The following is a 20,178-nucleotide window of genomic DNA, read 5'->3' on the forward strand; positions in this document are numbered from 1 at the left end:
GTACAAGATTAATTTTGCAAAGTCAGAGGCGATGCCTGTGGGTGGTCTTATGAAGGTGCAAGGTCTTGAGGGCGAATCTTGATTCCCATTGAAATGGTCACAGGGGGATTTTATGTATTTGGGCATATTCATCACTCCAGTTCTTGATCGGTTGTTCAAAGCTAATCTTGTTCAATTATTTAAATCAAACAAGACCTTCAAAGATGGGCGGCCCTTCCGGTCTCATGGTTAGGTCAGATAGTGCATCAGAAGATGAATATTCTCCACTTTTTGTTGTACCCTACCTTTTTGTTGTACCCTATGCAGATCCCCCCCCCCCCCCCCCCCCCCCGCCCCCCCCCCCCCCGATTTTTGCGAAGCAAACGTTCAGGAGACTGAACGGCTGGTTCAGCTCTTTTATTTGGCCTGTTAAGGGGCCCCTTATTAAATTAGCTAAACTGCAATTGCCTCATAGATTGGCAGGGAGTGGATCTCCCAGACGTTAAAAACCGTCAACTAAGCTAGTTTGTAACTTACGTGAGTGATAGGCTTGTGGGGACCCTCTTTCAATATAGTTATCTGAACCCCACCCCACCCCTTCCGAGCTTGCTGTTTTTGGACAAAATGAGGACAATTAGGGAATATTACCAAAACCAAATAGTTATCAATACTGTTAAAGCATGATTGGCAATTTGGCAGAGGGAAGGCAATATTGGCCAAACATCTTCTCTTACACCTATAATGGGTAGCCGGGTTTTCAAATGGGAATGACAGATTCAGGATTCAAACATTGGGCTGCTAGGGGTGTGTCTTACATGGGTGACTTATTTGTGGGAGACACAATGATGTATTTTGATCAATTAGAGTGGAAATATGAGCTATCCAACAAATCTTTTTTTTAACATTAGGGTTTTTACTCCAAAAAAAAGCCTACACTTTTGACTGATGCCTACAAATCCAACATAGAGAAGAGAGTGCTCAGAGCTAAGAGTACACTTTCTGTCGGCACTCTATATCATATCCTGGGGATGGGGCGGCCCTCAGATGAATTCGATCAGTTTTGTAGGGCATGGGAGAGAGAGCTAGGCATTGAGGTCTCCTCAGAGGCATGGGAAGATAATTGGGAAAATGCAAGAAACATATTAATTTGCAGTAGGACCCATCCTTGGCCATTTAAGATTCTCCACAAGGCTCTGGATAGTTTGTCAAAATTTAAACAAGGAGTATCTTCAACATGCCCCATGTGTAAAGTTAGTACGGGCACTCTTACCCATTGTCTCTGGTCCTGTGGCATGCTTCAAACATACTGGAGCGCTGTGACAGGGACAATGGAGGGGATTTTGGGTGTTAGGGTGGAGAAGGACCTGATCTCTCCTCCTCTTGGCCTGCCCAGAATATCCCTGTAGATGCACATTTTACAAAAAATTAGAGCATCCTCACTTTCTGCGCAAGAAAGAACAACATGTTAGATTGGGTGTCTGAAATCCCCCGGTCTTGTCGGTTGGTGTAAGATTGTTATGGAGCGTATCCCCTTGCATTTTCTTACAAGTATGGTACACCACAAAACTGAGAATTTCTATAAGACATGACAGCCCTTTTTGAACTACCTGGACACAAGTTTGTCCGCCACACTAATAAGGGCTTTTATATAGCTGTAACGATTGTGCTTTACGAGTGCAGTATCCAGAGCGGGATCAGAGAAGGTGTGAATATGTGAAAATTAATGCTTTCGATATTCAAGAGTTAGTGTTTTGTTTTGCTGAGCCATATTATTATTATTATTATTATTATTATTATTATTATTTTGTTAGTTATTGTTTATTTAAGTAGTTAGTTGAGCTTTTTAATATTTATATTTATATATTTGTATACGAGGGCAATTTGGACTTTTAACGTTTTTTGGGTTCTTTGTCTTGTTTTGAATTGTATTCAGCTTTTGTAATATTAAAAAAAAATCAAAAAATATATATTTTAAAATAATATGGAAAAGATTAGGACAATCCGTCAAACCTGACTCAAACTCACATTTTCTGAAATATGATTAATAATCCTTCAGCCACGCATTCATCTGATCAATTCTCGTAAGTGACACTGGGGACAATCCTGAGATTGCTGCCCTTGAGGTCCTACTTTTTAAATTATTTCTGAGCTCCCACCATGAAGAGCTTGCTGGACCTCGTTTCTTTCGCTAACTATGTTAGAATCCTGGAATTGTCAAGTCCAGGAGAGGCCTTTTGGCCCTTCAGGCCTACACCAGCACAAGCTGCACTGAAATCTGCACTTGACCCACAGCCTCCAAATAACCTTTTTTAAGCTTGAGGTTTCCTGCCTGAACTACTCCCTCAGGTAATGTGTTGCAGAATTCCACCACCCTCTTGATGAAATAATCTTTCCTCCAATCCCCTCTCCACCTCCTGCCTTTCACCTTAAAATTGCGCCCTCTTGTTATTGACCCTTCAACTAGGGGGAGTAGTTGCTTTCTATCCACCCTGTCAATGGCATTCATACACCTCGGTCAGGTTCCCTGCTCAGGTGACAACATGGAGCATCACTTATTCACCCATTCCCTTCAAAATGTCTTTGAGCTGCACAGTAACATTACTTTGTGAGGGGCACATCATGTGAACCTGGTGTCATGTTTTCACCCACCATAAACATCTATCTTCTATTTTTATGATGGAATCTGTGATTTCAATTGATCTTCCATCACCTCCCCTCACCTCCTAAAGAGGAAGATGGACTCTGGCCTCCTACATTACCTGCCCTGTGCTTTTACTCTTATTCTCTTTCTACCAGTATGCTCTTTTCATCTGCTGTGAGGTTCTGGTGGGGGTGATCCAATAAGATGGCCCAACCATTCCCTGAATGACTGCCACATGAAAAGATACTTTTCTAAAGCAATGTCACCTTTTAATTTCCTATGTTAGTCATTCTTGTGACCTTGCTGTCTTAAGTGGGCAGGTAAGTGGTGAATAGTGCTGACTTTGAGAACAGCATTTCACCCTTTGACATCTGAGTGAAAGTACTCTGGTTTCTGAAACTGCCTCATGATTATTTAAAACTAATTATTCTGCTGTCTTTTCTCTTTCCTTGAAGATTACATGCCTTTCGGAGAATATTATTAATCACCTTCCAGATTACCTATTCTTTTCTTTCCCTTATCTTAGTGTTTGTCAATATTCCCCTCGGTCGGCATCTTTGTGGAATTGAGGGGGTCTAAAAGCTCATTTATATAATGCCTCATCATGCTACCTAAGTGTAGTGTTTTGAAGATATTAATGCTTTATAAATATAGTTTTTGTTTCTCATCAATTCAGTTAATTACTCCTACAAGCTTTCGGAACAGTTCAAGGAGGATTAGGTAATGCTATATTGCCTTTAAAGGGTTCTTGTACAAATCCCTCTTGACTTCAAATTACTGCCATCTGCGGGCTTCAGATTGTCTCATAGGTTGGTGAGAGAGAAGATTTAAATATGAAGAATTCCAGTTTGAATAACTTGAGATAAACCCACACTTCCCACCCTATACCGTTTTTCAACTCCATTTTCTTTTTCGCAAATTGAAGACCCAACCTTTTTGTAGTGGTTATGGTGTTAGACGAGCAATCCAAATTGTATAGAGCAAGTTTAGGTCTGGCAGCATCTGTGAAGAGCGTAACACAATTAACATTTCCAGTCAAATGTCACTTCTTCAGAACAACAGCTCAGTTCTGAAGAAGAGTTATTGGTCTCAAAGCAATAACTCATGTTTTCTCTCCATGTGCTTGCAGATCTGTTGAGTTTCTCCGGCCCTTCCTGTTTTTATTTCCGATTGCCAGCATCTGAGTACTTTACTTTCAGAACAAATTTAGTTAGCTGTCTGCTGGCATCGTACAAAATAACACTGAAAGCTGCCTTATTGTTACCGAGTGGATCCTGCCAGTCCCTATTATGTAAAGCTAACAAGTGACTCCACAATTGTAATCTTCATGCTGTGTGAATGGGCTGGGAAGCTTTTAAAAATTATTGCTGCCAAGGACAAGTAATGATTCGCCATTAACGGCAATTAGGAGTGAACAAAGAACATGTGGCATGTTCATCAGTACTGTTCCTGACCTGTTGAAGCTAAGCAAAGTGTAACTGTCAACCAACTACTTCACTTAGAGAGTGGTTAGATTAGATTACATTACAGTGTGGAAAAGGCCCTTCGGCCCAACAAGTCCACACCGACCCGCCGAAGTGAAACCCACCCATACCCCTACATTTACCCCTTACCTAACACTACGGGCAATTTAGCATGGCCAATTCACCTGACCCTGCACATCTTTGGACTGTGGGAGGAAACCGGAGCACCCGGAGGAAACCCACGCAGACACGGGGAGAACGTGCAAACTCCACACAGTCAGTCGCCTGAGGCGGGAAGTGAACCCGGGTCTCAGGCGCCATGGTCAGCATGGACTGGTTTGGGCTGAAGGGCCTGTTTCCAAGCTGAGTCACTTTTTTTTCACTGCAGTATTTTGAGCCTGCTGTTGAGTCTTCGTTCAGTTCAGAGTATGTAAGTAGAGGGTGGGACAAAGAAGATATCATTGGAGCAGGACTACCTGCTTCATAGTTTCTGATAGAGCAAGGGACATGAAAACTGAAGACTGCAGTCAGATTTATAAACCTTAGATTGGCCACTTTGGCTCTATATTGCAAGTACCTTGTTCAGTATGGCAACAATTTTGAAATCTGGAACAGATTTGGCTCGACAGAACTGATATCTGGTGAGTTGTAGAAGTGAGTAAGGAGCATATTTGACCTGGAAGAGAAAAGAAAGATGCACTGTTTACTGTACTTTTGTAACCAAACTTGATAGGTTAATGGCATTTCTTCATTTTAAAAAAAAAACTAAGTGTAAGGAAATAGAGAGATGAGCAGGCTGAACAACAAGGTCAAAATAGGACAAATAAAACTCAACTGAACAGCACCAGGACAAATCAGCCCACTTGATTAGCACCCCATCTCACACCTTGACCATTTACCCCTACTACTACAGTGGCATTAAGGTGTACCGTTTACAAGACCTATTGCATTCAGTCAGGGCTCCTCTGACCGCACCTTCCAAACCTCAGTTAAGTGAGCAGTTGCTGTCTTTCTAAGAGAAATAAAATTGAATTTCCCACATTAGAAGAAGAGGAGCAGAGGCAATGTGAAAATAATTGTTGGATGTGGCTATTGGATAAGAGTTGTGGAATGTATAGTTAGGGCAGGTGACTGGCAGAAGGCTGACTATTTCACAGTTTAACACTGCCAAGAACAGATTTTTTTTCCTGAGAAAGATGTTGATGGAAATAAGGTTTTAAGGAGGTGTGCAGGGAAGTTGTGTTATCTTAATCATCGAAGTTCATGGGAGGGGGTGGCTGTGAATGTGTTTCAAAATCTCTATATAAAGCATACATTCAGAGAGGGCTGAAGGATGGGAAATGGTGAGAGCTGATATGAGGTTTGCTTTCCCAGATTGTTTCAGGTTAGCTGGTTTTATTTATGGCATTCATTGTGCTCTTTACTCTTAGGTTCCTTAGCAAGGGGTGATGCCACCAGGAGGGGAGATAAACAAAGCCTGGTAGCAGTGGAGAGATTTTACCAGCAATGTGACAAATAAGAAACAGAAAAAAGTAGAAAGACTTAACCAATCTGGCAGCATCAATGGAGAGGAACCAATTTAATGCTTTGAGTCCAATGTATGACTTCTCCAGAACTGTCTTGTCACCTGACTCCATTGCTTTATGCTTAACTGGGTTAATACACAACTGCTGAAAGGTAACTTTGGAGAAAAATAGGGAAGCGTTCCTTGACATTCCAGTGGTATATTTAAGAATGTGAATTTTTAACAAGCAAGTTCTCAAAATTGTGTCATTCTGCATTCAAATATTCTGGTGTTGACTTGATGGTCTCTGTGCATAGAAAAATTCAGAGCATCCAGGATTGATCCTTAATCTGTGCCGTGTTATGTTTGACTTTAGCAGGATAACTTTATATTACAATTGGACTCAGAACTCTTGGGCTACCAAGGAACAATAATTTGCCCCTGCTAATGCTTGAACATGAAAAATTGGGATCTCAAGGTGCAGATTAAGGAGCGAGGTGAAAATGGTTGGTAAAAATGCCCTAGAGCCTTGGATGTCACTATTTTGGACAGTACTTTTTGATAGGATAAGCATTTCAAGATCTATAGCAGTTACTAGCAGTGTTCCGCAAGGATCTGTTTTGGGACCATTGCTGTTTGTCATTTTTATAAATGACCTGGAGGAGGGGCTAGAAGGTTGGGTTAGCAAGTTTGCGGATGTTACGAAAGTCGGTGGAGTTGTTGACATTGAGGAAGGATGTGTCAGGTTACAGCGGGATATAGATAAGTTGCAGAGCTGGGCAGAAAGGTGGCAAATGGAGTTAAATGTAGCTAAGTGTGAGGTGATTCACTTTGGTAAGAGTAACAAAAAGACGGGGTACTGGGCTAAGAGGAGGTTTACCGGGATGTTGCCTGGTATGGTAGGAAGATTGTGTGAGGAAAGGCTGAGGCACTTGGGGTTGTTTTCATTGGAGAAAAGAAGGTTTAGGGGTGACTTGATAGAGGTGTACAAGATGATTAGGGGTTTACATAGGGTTGACCGTGAGAACGTTTTTCCACGTATGGAGTCAGCTATTACGAGGGGGCATAGCTTTAAATTAAGGTGTGGTAGGTATAGGACAGATGTTCGGGGTAGATTCTTTACTCGGCGAGTCGTGAGTTCATGGAATGCCCTGCCAGTAGCAGTGGTGGACTCTCCCTCATTATGGGCATTTAAACGGGCATTGGATAGGCATATGGAGCATAATGGGCTAGTGCAGGCTAGGTGGGCTTGGATCGGCGCAACATCGAGGGCCAAAGGGCCAGTACTGCGCTGTATTTTTCTATGTTCTATGTTCTGGAAGCATGCTGATAAATGAATTTGAGATGAGAGATCAGCCTTGATTCAACAGCAAGGCAGAACTAAGTTCAAGGATCTGAAAAGCTTATTGCTGATCCAATTTTCTTTCTTTCATAGGACATGGCCACTACCAGTAGGACTGGTTTTTGTTACTTATCCCTTATTAGTTTTGAGAAAGTGTTTGTAAAGTGCTTTCTTGAACTACAGCACTCCATCTGGTGCAAGTATACTCACAATGCTACAAAGAACAATTTCAGGATTTATTTCCAGTTGATATTCATGTCTTGCATCTGCTATTTTTTAAAAATTTGACTTCTTTGCCTGAACACACACAAACTTCCTTTTTCTGCATTCATTGGACTAGGGGTCTTTGTGGTTAAAATGAAATCTGGCAGCCTAATTGTAGCTTTTTTATATCCAAAGAAGGGCGATAGACAAATAGGAGAACACTGAGCCCGGTCCAGGATTCTACTGAATGAATTGTATTTGGTCCGTTGGTATTCTGTGTTTCTGATGAGAACTTGGCTTCAGTCAAGGTTTTTGGCTTCACCCTGAAGCAACTGTACTGTCTCACCGTGTGAAATGTTTCAACTCTGTCTGATGAAAGATAAATTAAGAAAGCTCCACTCGTGTCTGCAGAGTAATTATTGAGTTGTGTAATTCAAGTGAATCAGTGCCAGAATGCTTGTAATGATGTTTACTTAGGCTGAGCAGGTTAACTATAATTAATTCTCTTTAACTAATTTTTGAGGTGATGCTGTCAGCTAATACCAATACCTTCTGCATTTCTTTGACATATGGGATATTTGGTGTTGCAAACAATAAGAATTAGAATAATTGATCAGTATCTTCAACAATTATCATTCTCCATTGCATTTAAAGCCACAACACGAAAAGAAAGTATTCTCTTTTTCAAAATAACTAAGGCATATTTCAGCATTTTTAAGACAATTTATTCAAGGTGCACCTACTTGTAACTTGATGTAGTTCATTAAGCTGAAGGGAAGTGTTCCCTTTCTTTTCCTGTGGGTGCACAGTGACTTGTGGAGTTCAGACACATTAAAGAGACCATTGCTAAAAGGATTGAAGAGTATGGGAAGAAGGAAGAGTTGGTTGATTTGTCACAATCATGTTGAATGGCCTACTCCTGATCCTATTTTCCTGACTGGTGAGGTCACAATGAATGCATTTTGTAGAATCATGCAGGAGAGAAGAAGGCCTTCAGACCAAAAACTTTGCATCGACAGAGACTACTCTCTAAATCTACATTCGTCCCACTTTCCAGATGTTAGCCACGTTTCTATCAATTTAACCGGGCAATTACAATTCTATATACTGCGTGTCAGATCTGAACTTCAGCGTTTAAATTTTACAGTTGATAGCATTCATTACCGTAGGAACCACTTGATTTTTTTTTAAAATCCAAGCATATTAGTTCCTGAATATATGCAGTCTTAAACAAGGCATTTCATTACTCAACAATTTGGGGTTTTCATGGATTCCAGATTAGTTGAATATTCCCTTTGTTAACACGTTTTTCTTTGCAGGCTACTACTTCCCTCTTCAACCAAACTATTGCAATGACCCATTTCCCCCACCACCACCCCTATTCCCTTCCTGCAGCCGCCTCTTTCCTCCACCATCTCTTCCTGTGGCCCCCAACTACTTCACAACTCTTGCAGCTTCCTTTCCCTACCCATCCTCAATTTTTGCAGCCTTCTCCCTCCTCAAACCTTCCTGAAACTCTACTCATACTTGTCCTTCTCTGGCTGATTGCAACTCTCACCCCCAACCCCAACCACTTCATGCTGGGCAAAGGTCCCTGTATCCTGGCCCAGTTAGTGGTAGCTCTCAGCAGCTTAGGGCCTTTACAGCAGGGACAGGAGAAGAATCAGACTGTGATTGTAGGGATAGCTTATTATGGAGGCTACTTCGTTTTGATTGCCCTCTTGAGTGAATCTTTTGTGAGCTATTTGCCAAATGTTGTACAGGTCTTGCTTCACTGAGGTGGATTACCGCTATGTAAAAAGTTGCAAATATACTAAGTACAATATTACTGAACATCTCTCTTCTGACCTTGTGATGGGAGGGTAGCATTTGATGCAGCTCATTGAGCTTGGAACAACGGCCCGATGAATTCTGATTTCATAGGCTGAGATTATTATCTCTAACAATTGAAACCATCTTGCTTTGAGTTAGACATGATTTCCAACCAAGGGAGAGTTCTTGCCATGATTCATATTGACAATTTTGCATGTGCTGTTTAATGCCAAATTTGGGCTAATGTTTGGACCAAGGCAGTAATGAGGCCTGGAACTGAGTGATCACGATAACAAATAGTGGAAAGGCAAGTTGTGAGGAGGATGCAAACAGTTGACAGGTATTGATCGATGTGGGTGGCAGGGTGGCTCATTGGTTAGTACTGCAGCCTCACAGTGCCAGGGCCCTGTGTTTGATTCCATCCTCTGGCAATTGTATTTGTTGAATTTGCACATTCTCTCCCTGTCTGCGTGGGTTTCCTCCCACAGTTAAAATATGTGTGGGTTAAGTGGATTAGCCTTTGGAGAATGCAAGGTCACAAGGGATTGGGTCAGGTGGTGAATCGAGGTGGGATGCTCTTCATCGTGTCTGTGTGGCCTCAATGGTTTCAATGCTCTTCTTTCACACTGCAGGGATTTTATGTTTATGATTAAGTAGGTGAGCAAAAATATGGCAAATGGAATAAGCTGTTCAATGTGAAATTCACTTGAGAAGAGAGAACAGTTTATTTAAATGGAGAAAATCTACAGAAAGCTGCAACACAAAAGGATTTGAATATTGCATTAAATGCAGAAGCTAGCACACAATTACAGCAGGTACTTTTGAAAGCTAATGTAATGTTGACCCTTACTTTAAGGGAATTGGAAAAGAAGAGTCAGGAAGTCTTAAAGTGAGACCATTTCTGACGTACTGTGAGCAGTGTGGTTTTCTTCTGAAGGAATATTATTTCATTGGAGTTAGTTCAAAGAAGATATACAAGGATGATTCCTGGTATAGAGGGATTGTCTTATGAGCAAGGTTTAAACCAGTTGGTGCCCTACTTACTGGAATGTGAGATTGTCTCATTGAAGCATATAGGATTCTTAAGAGGCTTGACAGGGTAAATGCTATGAGAGGATGTGCCCCCCTCATGAGTCCAGGACAGGAGGGTACAGTCTCAGAATGTACGAGCGCCAATTTAAGATGAAGAGGAGGAGGAATTTCTTTTTTGAGGATTGAGAGTCTTTGAAACTCCTTGCTACAGAGCGCGATGGTGGCAGAGTCCATGTATTGATTTAGGACTGTGGTAGATTCTTGATCAGTAGGAGAATGGAGGATTATCGGGAAGAGACAGTGAAGTGGACATGAGTTTCCAATCAGCCATGATTCTATTGAATGGTGGAATAGGCTGAGGGGGTCTGTTCCTATTTCTTACGGACTTAAAAAAGAACAACAATAGGGCACAGATTTGAAGTGATATGCAAAAGAAGCGAGGGTAATGAGAGAGAACTTTTTCAGATAGTAAGTAATGTATTGCCTGGAAATGTGGTGGAGGTAGCATCAATTAAGGCATTCAAAGGGGATGATTATTTGGATAGAAATGGTGTGCATGGATATGGGGAAATGGGAAGAGATTGATGTAAATAATAAAAATGGTGGAGACAAGATGGGCCAAAAGGCCTCTTCCTTTGCCTTAATTTTGAGATTTGGTATAATTGCTCCAGTTTGTTCAAGGCTGTCCTTCACAGTCTCTGGAATGGGTCATCTCCACTGCTTAATTGCCATGGTTGCTCAGAGGAGGAACCATGAAACTTGAATAGGCCATTAAGCACTTTGTGACTGCTGTTCAATGAGACCATGACTGATCTGTGGTCTCAGCTCCACTTTCCAATCCGCTTCCTTACATCTTGTCAATTTCGTAAAAAAGCTCACCCAATCTTGAATAAATTCCATGACCAAGCCTCCATTGCTGTCTAAGGAAGAGAATTTCTCATACTAATCAGCCTCAGAGGAAAAAAATGACCTTCGTCTCCACATTTAAAGGGAGACCTCTTATTAAATGGTATTACATTGTGTTAACATTCTCAACAAAAGGAAAAGATCCTCTTGGTATCCACAGTATCAAATCCCTGAAAGGACTTGTACATTTCCAAAAAAATTCTTCAAAACTCCACTGGATATTGGTCTAACCTGCTTAATCTTCCATCATAAGATAAACCCTTTGTCTCAGGTATGAGTCAGGTGAACCTTTTCTAATCTTCTAACGCAGATATGCCTTCCTTTCAAATAAGGAGACCAGAACTGTGTATTGTAGTCAAAGAGTGGTCTCAATGTTATGTACAGCTTCAGTAAAGTTTTCCTGCTTGTATATTCCATTCCTCTTGAAATAAGCACCAACTTCCACCTGCCATTCCAATCACTTTTGTTGGTTGCGTACTAACTGTTCGTGCCAAAACATCCCTTTGTATCACCAAGTTCTGCACTCAGTCTCCTTTTACATAGTATACTGTACTATGTTTCTATTCCTGTGAAAAAGAACAAGTTTGTATTTGTTCACATTGCATTCCATGTCCCAAAGTTTTGTGCACTCAATTAACCTCTTTATCCTTTTGCAGACACTCATCCTCCTGAGATTAATTTCTTAACTACTTTTGTGTCATAAGCAAACTTAACTACCATACATTTGGACCCCCTCATGTAAATTGTTGATACAGATTGCAAGTAAGTAAGGACCAACACTGATCCAAGTGGCACTCCATAAGCTACAGTTTGCCAATCTGAAATAGACCTATTTGTACTTGCTGTAAATAAAGTGCAGATGCAGGAAATCTGAAACAAAAACAGAGTCCTGGAGAATTTCTGCAGGAATGGCAGCATTTGTAGAGAGAAAAACCGAATTAATGTTTCAAATCCAGTGACCCTCTTGGTGTTCGCAACCACAGATTGCATTCTGTCACACTAAGCCACGGCTGATACTAACATGGATGAATGGAGCTTAAGAGCCTATTTATAGATAGTAATTTCTATTGACAATGGCAGTTTGAGAACTGAGGATATAAATGTCCAAACTGATAGGTCAAGCTCTATCTGGCTTAAAGATAGTGAGCATCTGATTAACAGAATGGAGCATTATACATTGATGCCTGATTACCTCCAGCTAGGTAAAGTTTATTGTAGTCAGTGACTAAGATTAGAGTCTCTAATATACAACTCAACTTCTGGAGAGAAAACAAATATTCATGCATTTTTAGTCTGGCTCCACTGAGAGTTTATAAATTTGCTTGTCCTCATGGAAAGCATTTTGATGGTATTAGGGAAAAATTTGCAAAAGCTGATTGGGGCCAGATGTTCGCAGGTAAAGGGACAGCTGGAAAATGGGAAGCCTTCAGAAATGAGATAACGAGCGTCTAGAGAAAGTATGTTCCTGTTCGGGTGAAAGGCAAAGCTGGTACATGTAGAGAATGCTGGATTTCAAGAGAAATTGAGATTTTGTTCAAGAAAATGAAGGAAGCATATGCCATGTATATTCAGGAGAGATTGAGAGAATCATTAGCAGAGGACAAAGGCAGTAGAAGTATACTTAAGAGGGAAATCAGGAGGGCAAAAAGGGGACATGAGATAGCTTTGGCAAATAGGGTTAAGGAGAATCCAAAGGGTCTTTACAAATACATGAAGGACAAAAGGGTGATTGGGGAGCAAATAGGCCCCTCAAAGATTAGCAAGGCAGCCTATGTGTGGAGCCGCAGGAGTTGGGGGAAATACTAAACAAGTATTTTGCATCAGTGTTTACTGTGGACAAGGACATGGAAGATATGGACTGTGGGGAAGTAGATGGTGACATTTTGAAAAATGTCCATATTACAGAGGAGGTGGTGCTGAATGTCTTGAAACACATAAAAGTGGATAAATCCCCAGGACCTGATCAGGTGTACCCTCGAACTCTGTGGGAAACTAATGAAGTGATTGCTGGGTCCCTTGTTGTGATATTTGTATCATCGATAGTCGCAGGTAGGGTGCCAGAAGACTGGAAGTTGGCTAATGTGGTACCACTACTTGAGAAAGGTGGTAAGGACAAGCCAGGGAACTATCGACTGATGAGCCTGATGCCGTTGGTGAGCAAGTTGTTGGAGGGAATCCTGAAGGACCGGATTTACATGTATTTGGAAAGGCAAGGACTGAATAGGAATAGTCAACATGACTGTGTGTGTGGAAAATCATGCCTCACAAACTTGATTGAGTTTTTTGAAGAAGTAACAAAGGGGATTGATGAGGGCAGAGCGGTGGATGTGATCTATATAGAATTCAGTAAGGCATTTGACAAGCTTCCCTCTTGGAGACTTATGGAATACAGGGAGAACTAGCCATTTGGATACAGAACTGGCTCAAAGATAGGTGGTGGTGGAGGATTGCTTTTCAGACTAGAGGCCTGTGACTAGTGGAGTGCCACAAGAATCCGTGCTGGGTCCACTACTTTTCGTCACTTATATTAATGATTTAGATGTGAACATCGGCGGTATCGTTGGTAAGTTTGCAGATGACACCAAAATTGGAGGTGTAGTAGACAGTGAATAAGGTTACCTCCGATTACAACAGGATCTTGATCCGATGGGCCAATGGGCTGAGGAGTGGTAGATGGAGTTTAATTTAGATAAATGAGAGGTGCTGCATTTTGGGAAAGCAGATCTTTGCAGGACTTATACACTTAATGGTAAGGTCCGAGGGAGTGTTGCTGAACAAAGATACCTTGGAGTGCAGATTCATTGCTTCTTGAAGGTGGAGTCGCAGGTACATAGGATAGTGAAGAAGGCGTTTGGTATGCTTTCCTTTATTGGTCAGAGTATTGAGTATAGAAACTGGGAGGTCATGTTAGAACATAGAACATTACAGTGCAGTACAGGCCCTTCGGCCCTCAATGTTGCGCCGACCTGTCATACCAATCTGAAGCCCATCTAACCTACACTATTCCATGTACGTCCATATGCTTGTCCAATGACGACTTCAATGTACTTAAAGTTGGCAAATCTACTACCGTTGCAGGCAAAGTATTCCATACCCTTTCTTTACTGAGTAAAGAAACTATCTCTGACATCTGTCCTATATCTATTGTCCCCTTAATTTAAAGCTACGCCCCCTCGTGCTCGCTGTCACCATACTTGGAAAAAGGCCCTCCCTGTCCACCCTATCTAACCCTCTGATTATCTTAAATGTCTCTATTAAGTCACCTCTCAACCTTCTCTCTAACGAAAACAGCCTCTGCCTTTCCTCGTAAGACCTTCCCTCCATACCAGGCAACATCCTAATAAATCTCCTCTGCACCTTTCCAAAGCTTCCACATCCTTCTTGTAATGCGGTGACCAGAACTGTACACAATTCTCCAAGTGCGGCTGCACCAGAGTTTTGTACAGCTGTAGCATAACCTCATGGTTCCGGAACTCTATCCCTCTATTAATAAAAGCTAAAACGCTGTATGCCGCCTTAATAACCCTGTCAACCTGGGTGGCAACTTTCAAGGATCTGTGTGCCTGGACACCGAGATCTCCCTGCTCATCTACACTACCAAGAATCTTACCATTAGCCCAGTACTTTGCATTCCGGTTACTTCGACCAAAGTGAATCACCTCTCACTTGTGCGCATTAAACTCCATTTGCCACCTTTCAACCCAGCTCTGCAGCTTATCTATGTGGCTGTACAGGACATTGGTTAGACATTTTTTGAAATATTGTGTGCAATTCTGGTCTCCTTCCTATTGGAAAGATGTTGTGAAAGTTGAAAGGGTTCAGAAAAGATTTAGAAGGATGTTGCCAGGTTTGGAGGTTTTGAGCTATAGGCTAGGCCTGTTTTCCCTGCAGTGTCTGAGGCTGAGGGGTGATCCTTATAGAGATTTATAAAATCTTGAGGGACGTTGTTAGAGTGAATAAACAAGGTCGTTTCCCCAGGGTGGGCGAGTCCACACTAGAGGGCATAGGTTTTGGGTGAGAGGGGAAAGATATAAAAGGGACCTAAGGGGCAACTTTTTCACGCAGAGAGTGGTGCGTGCATGGAATGAGCTGCCAGAGGGAAGTGCTGGAGGCTGGTACAATTGCAGCATTTGAAAGGCATTTGGATGGGTATATGAATAGGAAGGATTTAAAGGAACATGGGCCAAGTTCTAGCAAATTGGGACTATGTTAGCTTAGGATATCTGGTCAGCATGGACGAGTTGGACAGAAGCGTCTGTTTCTGTGCTGTACGTCTCCATGACTCTTGCTTAATCCTTCCTACCTCTGTATTCGTAACAGAGTAAAGTTAAAGCTTTCGAAAACCTTCAAAATTGACTGTTATGTTCAATAAACAGACTTTTTTGAATAACCAATCCCAAATATTCTGAATTATCAATTCTGTACAACAGGGTTTGTGGCTTAAGTAAATGACTTCACCACTTATTCGTAATACCATTTATTAAAAGCCCAGTGACATTATCAGAGCAAAATTAAACAACAAAGATATCTAATTGATGTCAATTATTTAAACTTTGTTTTCAGCTCCATTTAAAAACAATGAAAACCAGCAAACACCATTTAGGGATAAAGTTTTTAAAAAACAAAACTGGCCAGAGTACTTCAGCAATTCTCAATGCATTGTTTCACAGGCAGGGATGATGGTTTCTTGGTTGATTTTTTTTTTAAAGACGTCGCTCAGGGTTATCTTTTCAGTTCAGTCGAAGGAAGTTCCAACAATACTTGTACCTTAGTTTCTATTCTCTGAACTTCCATTGCGAGGTTCAGCTGGAAGCGTTCAAATCCACATGCTGCAGCATCAACAGCTAAACTCATTCTGAGAAGTATAATCCAAACACCAGTTCAAACTTTGGCCTCTTCCTCTGTTTGACCATCATGTTCTTTCCCAGACTTATTGGCACCTTTTCCCAGGTTGTGACCTCCTCCTCAATGGCCAGAAATCTGTTATCTGGTTAAACATACTGCTTTATCCCCGTCTCTAAGAGTCTGGAATCTTTTCATCAAGCGTCAACTTGCAATTAACATCCAGGTCTGGAAGTTAAACGCAAGCTGCTACCCACAATCCAAAGATACTCTTCAGCTCATCGTTAACAACTCCAAACTATAATGGATAAAAGAGTAACAAAAATGAAACATCAGTGCGGGTTCTAACTTTAAGCTTTGTTTCACTTCCTATATTTAAACAAGAACAAATTACTCTGAGAGATGATGCAGAAACAGACATAAATTTTCCTATAATTAAACAATGTAACAGCAATGAGTTGCAATATGAAATCTAATATATAGGGTGAGGTTGAATAGTTTGGGGCTATTTTTCCTGGAGTGCCTGAAATTGAGAGGTCACCTTATAGAAGTTGATAAAATCATAAAAGGCATGGATAGGGTAAATAGCCAAAGTCTTTTCCCCAAGGTAGGGGAATCCAAAACTTGAAAGGACCTTAAGGGGCAATTTTTTCACACAGAGGATGGTGCATGAGTGGAATGACCTGCCGGAGGAAATGGTTGGGGGTTTGTAGAATTACAGCATTTTAACAGGCATCTGGATGAGTACGTGATTCGAAGAGTTTAGGAGGATGTGGGTGAAATGCTGGCAAATGGGACAAGATTAATTTAGGATATCTGGTCGACATAGAGGAGTTGGACCGAAGGGTCCATTTCCATGCTGTGCAGCTCTATGACTATTGATTTGCATACTTTTATATGAATAATATAATGGGCACGCAGAAGTGAGTAGAGTGCAGAAAAGTAATTGGTGACTGAATGAACACCGCAAATGAGTTCCATCAATATCATGATGTTGTCACCCTGGAATCGTTATCTTTCCCATTCATTCAAACCAGGTCACATCCTTTAATTTTATTTGCCGGTGATTAGGGATTGGGTTGAGGTACATTCCTGATTTCTGTAGATTCTGGTTACAATTGAGTGAACTCGATAGCACTGTCCTCTCATGTTCCTAGACGATGAGAGTTTTTAGCTCCTTGAGAATGTTACGACTTCAGGTGAAATCATGGTTTGTCAATGGTTTAACTCCATTAGCTTGGTTTCTGTGAGAGTTTTGGGACTCGTCATTGTGATGAACTGGACTGTGAGCCCATACTTGCCAGCAGTTCTCCTCCCAGATGTGACCTTCTAGTTAGCTTCTCCACGTTCTGTTCTATCGTGGAAGTGGTTAAGCCTCTGTATTTTTACCCATTTAGAGGTTTGTTCGTTCTTTTCCTTCTTTCTGTTTATCTGTGTGTGTCGCTGTAGCAAGAGTGGTTGGGAAAAATAAATTGGAAATCTTGTGAAGGGGATAGTGTAATTGTAGTACATTTTTAATGATCAGTAGTGAATGCAAATACTTCTCTGCTGCATAAACTCAGTGGAGTTCGGAAACTTCAAGTGCTGCAGATAGCAAAATTCTACAGCTGTGTCTGAGATCTTGGGCTTTTTTGATGCAGACCTGTGCTGTCCTCTGATGTTTCAGGCAACTATGGCCAAGACTCAGATAATAAAATGAATTAATGAATTATGGAGGTGCTTCCACTTCACTATTACATTTTGTTCCATTAGCTGAGTTCTATTATACAAAAGGTGCTAGTTTATTTAAAAAGATCATGACAGTGTGATCAGGCAAAGCTTACATCGCTTTGTTAAAAGGAAAATTGTGTTTGATCCCTTATTGAAGAAATAATGTTAATGGTCGATTTGAGAGAAACTGATAGAAGTGGTCTAATTTATTCTTAAAAGGCATTTGATAAGGTATGCCATCAAAGGTGGCTACATGTGCTCACATCTTGTGGTGTTGGGACTAACATATTGATGTAGATAAAGGATTGGTTAGCTAACAGGAAGCAGAGTATTTTATTTATTCGTGGGATATGGGTATTGCTCACTTTCTATCACCACATGTCCTTGAAAAAGTGATGGCGGCTGCCACCTTCACAACTGCTACACCCACAGTACTGAGGGAAGGAGTTTCTGGATTCTGTCCCAGTGATGCATTCTGTTACATAATATATCAAACAAAGTATTGTTATTTCTGTAAGTATGGATGTATTTGTAATTACAAAATGTAGCAGAAGCATTCCCCTCTTTTTAGATATAACCATAATAAATAAAAGGTCATATCCTGAATTGCTAACTCTTTCTCTCTCCATTAATGCTGCCAGATCCTGTTGACTGTTTTCAGAATTCTGTGTTTCTATTTTATAATTTTGTGTTTTCCAGCATACTTCGTAGCATTTTACTTTTGTAATAGGTGCAGTCATTGTAAAACAATTAGAAATAATTATTGTTTAGAGCTTCCTCCCTTTTCCATTTGAGACCAGTGGTGGTCTTTTAATGGTACTGTTTAGCAAATGCGTTCTGCTCCAAATCATGAATGAGGCTTTCCTTGGTTATGTAGATAAAACCACTGAAGAATTCAAGCAGTACTGGAAGTGCGTTCTCAGTTTTCTACCTGAGATTCTTCAATAATTGTGGGGTTAAGTGGATTTGGTAGTGAAGTCTGCTGACGAGTTAACCTCGATGTACCTGTCTTAATGAATGAAGTGAGAAGCTTGCTCACTTGCAGTGATTTAAGGAGATGATGACTTGATGTCACTGTGATGTCATGTCACTGGACTGGTAATCCACTGGCCCAGACTAATACGCATCAGGACATGAGTTCTTATCCACTACAACAACTGGTGAAATTTAAATTCACATGATAAATTTAGAATATAAAGTTGGGTCTCTGGCATTAAGTTATCATTTTTTTTCTAAAAATCCATGTGGTTTGCCCCCTTGGACCACCCCTCATTCCTGATGAAGAGCTCATGCTTGAAACATCGACTGTCCTGTTCCCTGAATGCTGCCTGACAGGCTGTGCTTTTGCACCACAACACTTTTTTTTGACTGTGATATCCAACATCTGCAGTCCTCACTTTCTCCTAATGGCCTTTGAAGCAAAGGAAATCTGTCTTGTTTCAACCTGCTACCTGGAAAGGCCATGCAGGCCATTCAATTCAAGGGAAATTAGGGATGGCTATCGTAACTTTGTCAGTAATGTTCACATCGCATGAAATAATTTACTTTGGAGTCCGCAACTCACAGGAGCTTAGTGGTTACTTTCACTGTCAAGGCCCAAGATCAGTTCCAGCCCTGGGTGGAGTTTGCACGTTCTCTCCATGCCAGCATAAGTTTCCTCCTACAGTCCAAAGATGTGGAGGTTAGGTGGATTAGCCAAGCAAAATTACCCATGGTGACCAGGGATGTGCTCAGAGGTGGAATAGCCATAGCAGCCATACATGGTGGGGTGGTTGGCTTGGGTGGGATGCTATTCAGAGAGTTGGTGTGGACTCAATTAGTCAAAACGGCCTCCTTCCATACTGTGGGGATTCTATGATTCTATATCCAATTTGTTATCATAAATGCCATTGAATCTACAGTAATATTGTGGAAGGGCAGATTAACAGTTTCTTCTCAGCCAAATTGTGAAGACAATGTGGAAGGAGCTTTGTTCTGAAATCAGTTTGTGCTTTTTCTTCTCTGGTTGAAAACAACATGAAGGCTGAATTACATGTACGATTAGCAATAACATAAAAAGTATTTGTAGGTATTGGATCATGCAAGTGAAGCATTAATTTAGTTGATGCCCAACTTGAGTTCATAATTATAAATTTTATATGTTAATATACTTACATTGAACTTAGTATGCTAAGCTGGTTGTATACTTTTGATAATTAGTGATTTAATAAATCTTCAGTCTCACTAGTTAATTGTTCTGTTTTGATTTTGTTCTAATAGGTCAGATGTCAGGAGCTGGGACAATGATGACTGGGCAGACCATGGCAGGCCGTATGATACCGAACCTTCCTCCAAATATTCCATCAGGAGCACCTCCCCATCCGACACCAACCATTGTATCAGCAGCAGCACATGGTAACATGCTGGGCCCACGACCAGCAGCTGCCACCAATGGCATGTGTAAGTTTTTTTTCTTTCTCAACACTATAGCCTTCACTTTTCTGTGCAATGAACTGTGTGTTTCATTTACAAATGATCATTTCAAGAAATTTAAACAAAATAAACATCCAAGCGATGAATAACCAGGTTGTCTGCGTTTGGCATTTGAGGGAGATATGTTGGCCAGTGGATTGAGAAGACCCTTTCCAAGAAGGGCGGATATGGCAGTGTTGTGCTGTTATTGCACTGTAATCCAGAGACCAAAGCTGCTATTTTAGGAACGTGAGTTTGTGTCCTACCATGGCAGATGGTGAAATTAGAATTA

General features: G+C 41.1%; 1 protein-coding gene across 2 annotated transcripts in view; it reads left to right on the forward strand.

The window, feature by feature from the left end:
* smarcc1a (SWI/SNF related, matrix associated, actin dependent regulator of chromatin, subfamily c, member 1a) overlaps window positions 1–20,178 on the forward strand; it is a 218,938-nt gene that overhangs the window by 195,481 nt on the left and 3,279 nt on the right. For both annotated transcript variants that reach the window (XM_043687999.1, XM_043688000.1), the window contains exon 27: window positions 19,695–19,874. In XM_043687999.1, coding sequence (XP_043543934.1) covers window positions 19,695–19,874 — 180 coding nt within the window. The remainder of the gene's footprint in view (window positions 1–19,694; window positions 19,875–20,178) is intronic.

The sequence above is a fragment of the Chiloscyllium plagiosum genome, chromosome 4, assembly GCF_004010195.1.
Source record: "Chiloscyllium plagiosum isolate BGI_BamShark_2017 chromosome 4, ASM401019v2, whole genome shotgun sequence".
Classification (NCBI taxonomy): Eukaryota; Metazoa; Chordata; class Chondrichthyes; order Orectolobiformes; family Hemiscylliidae; genus Chiloscyllium; species Chiloscyllium plagiosum.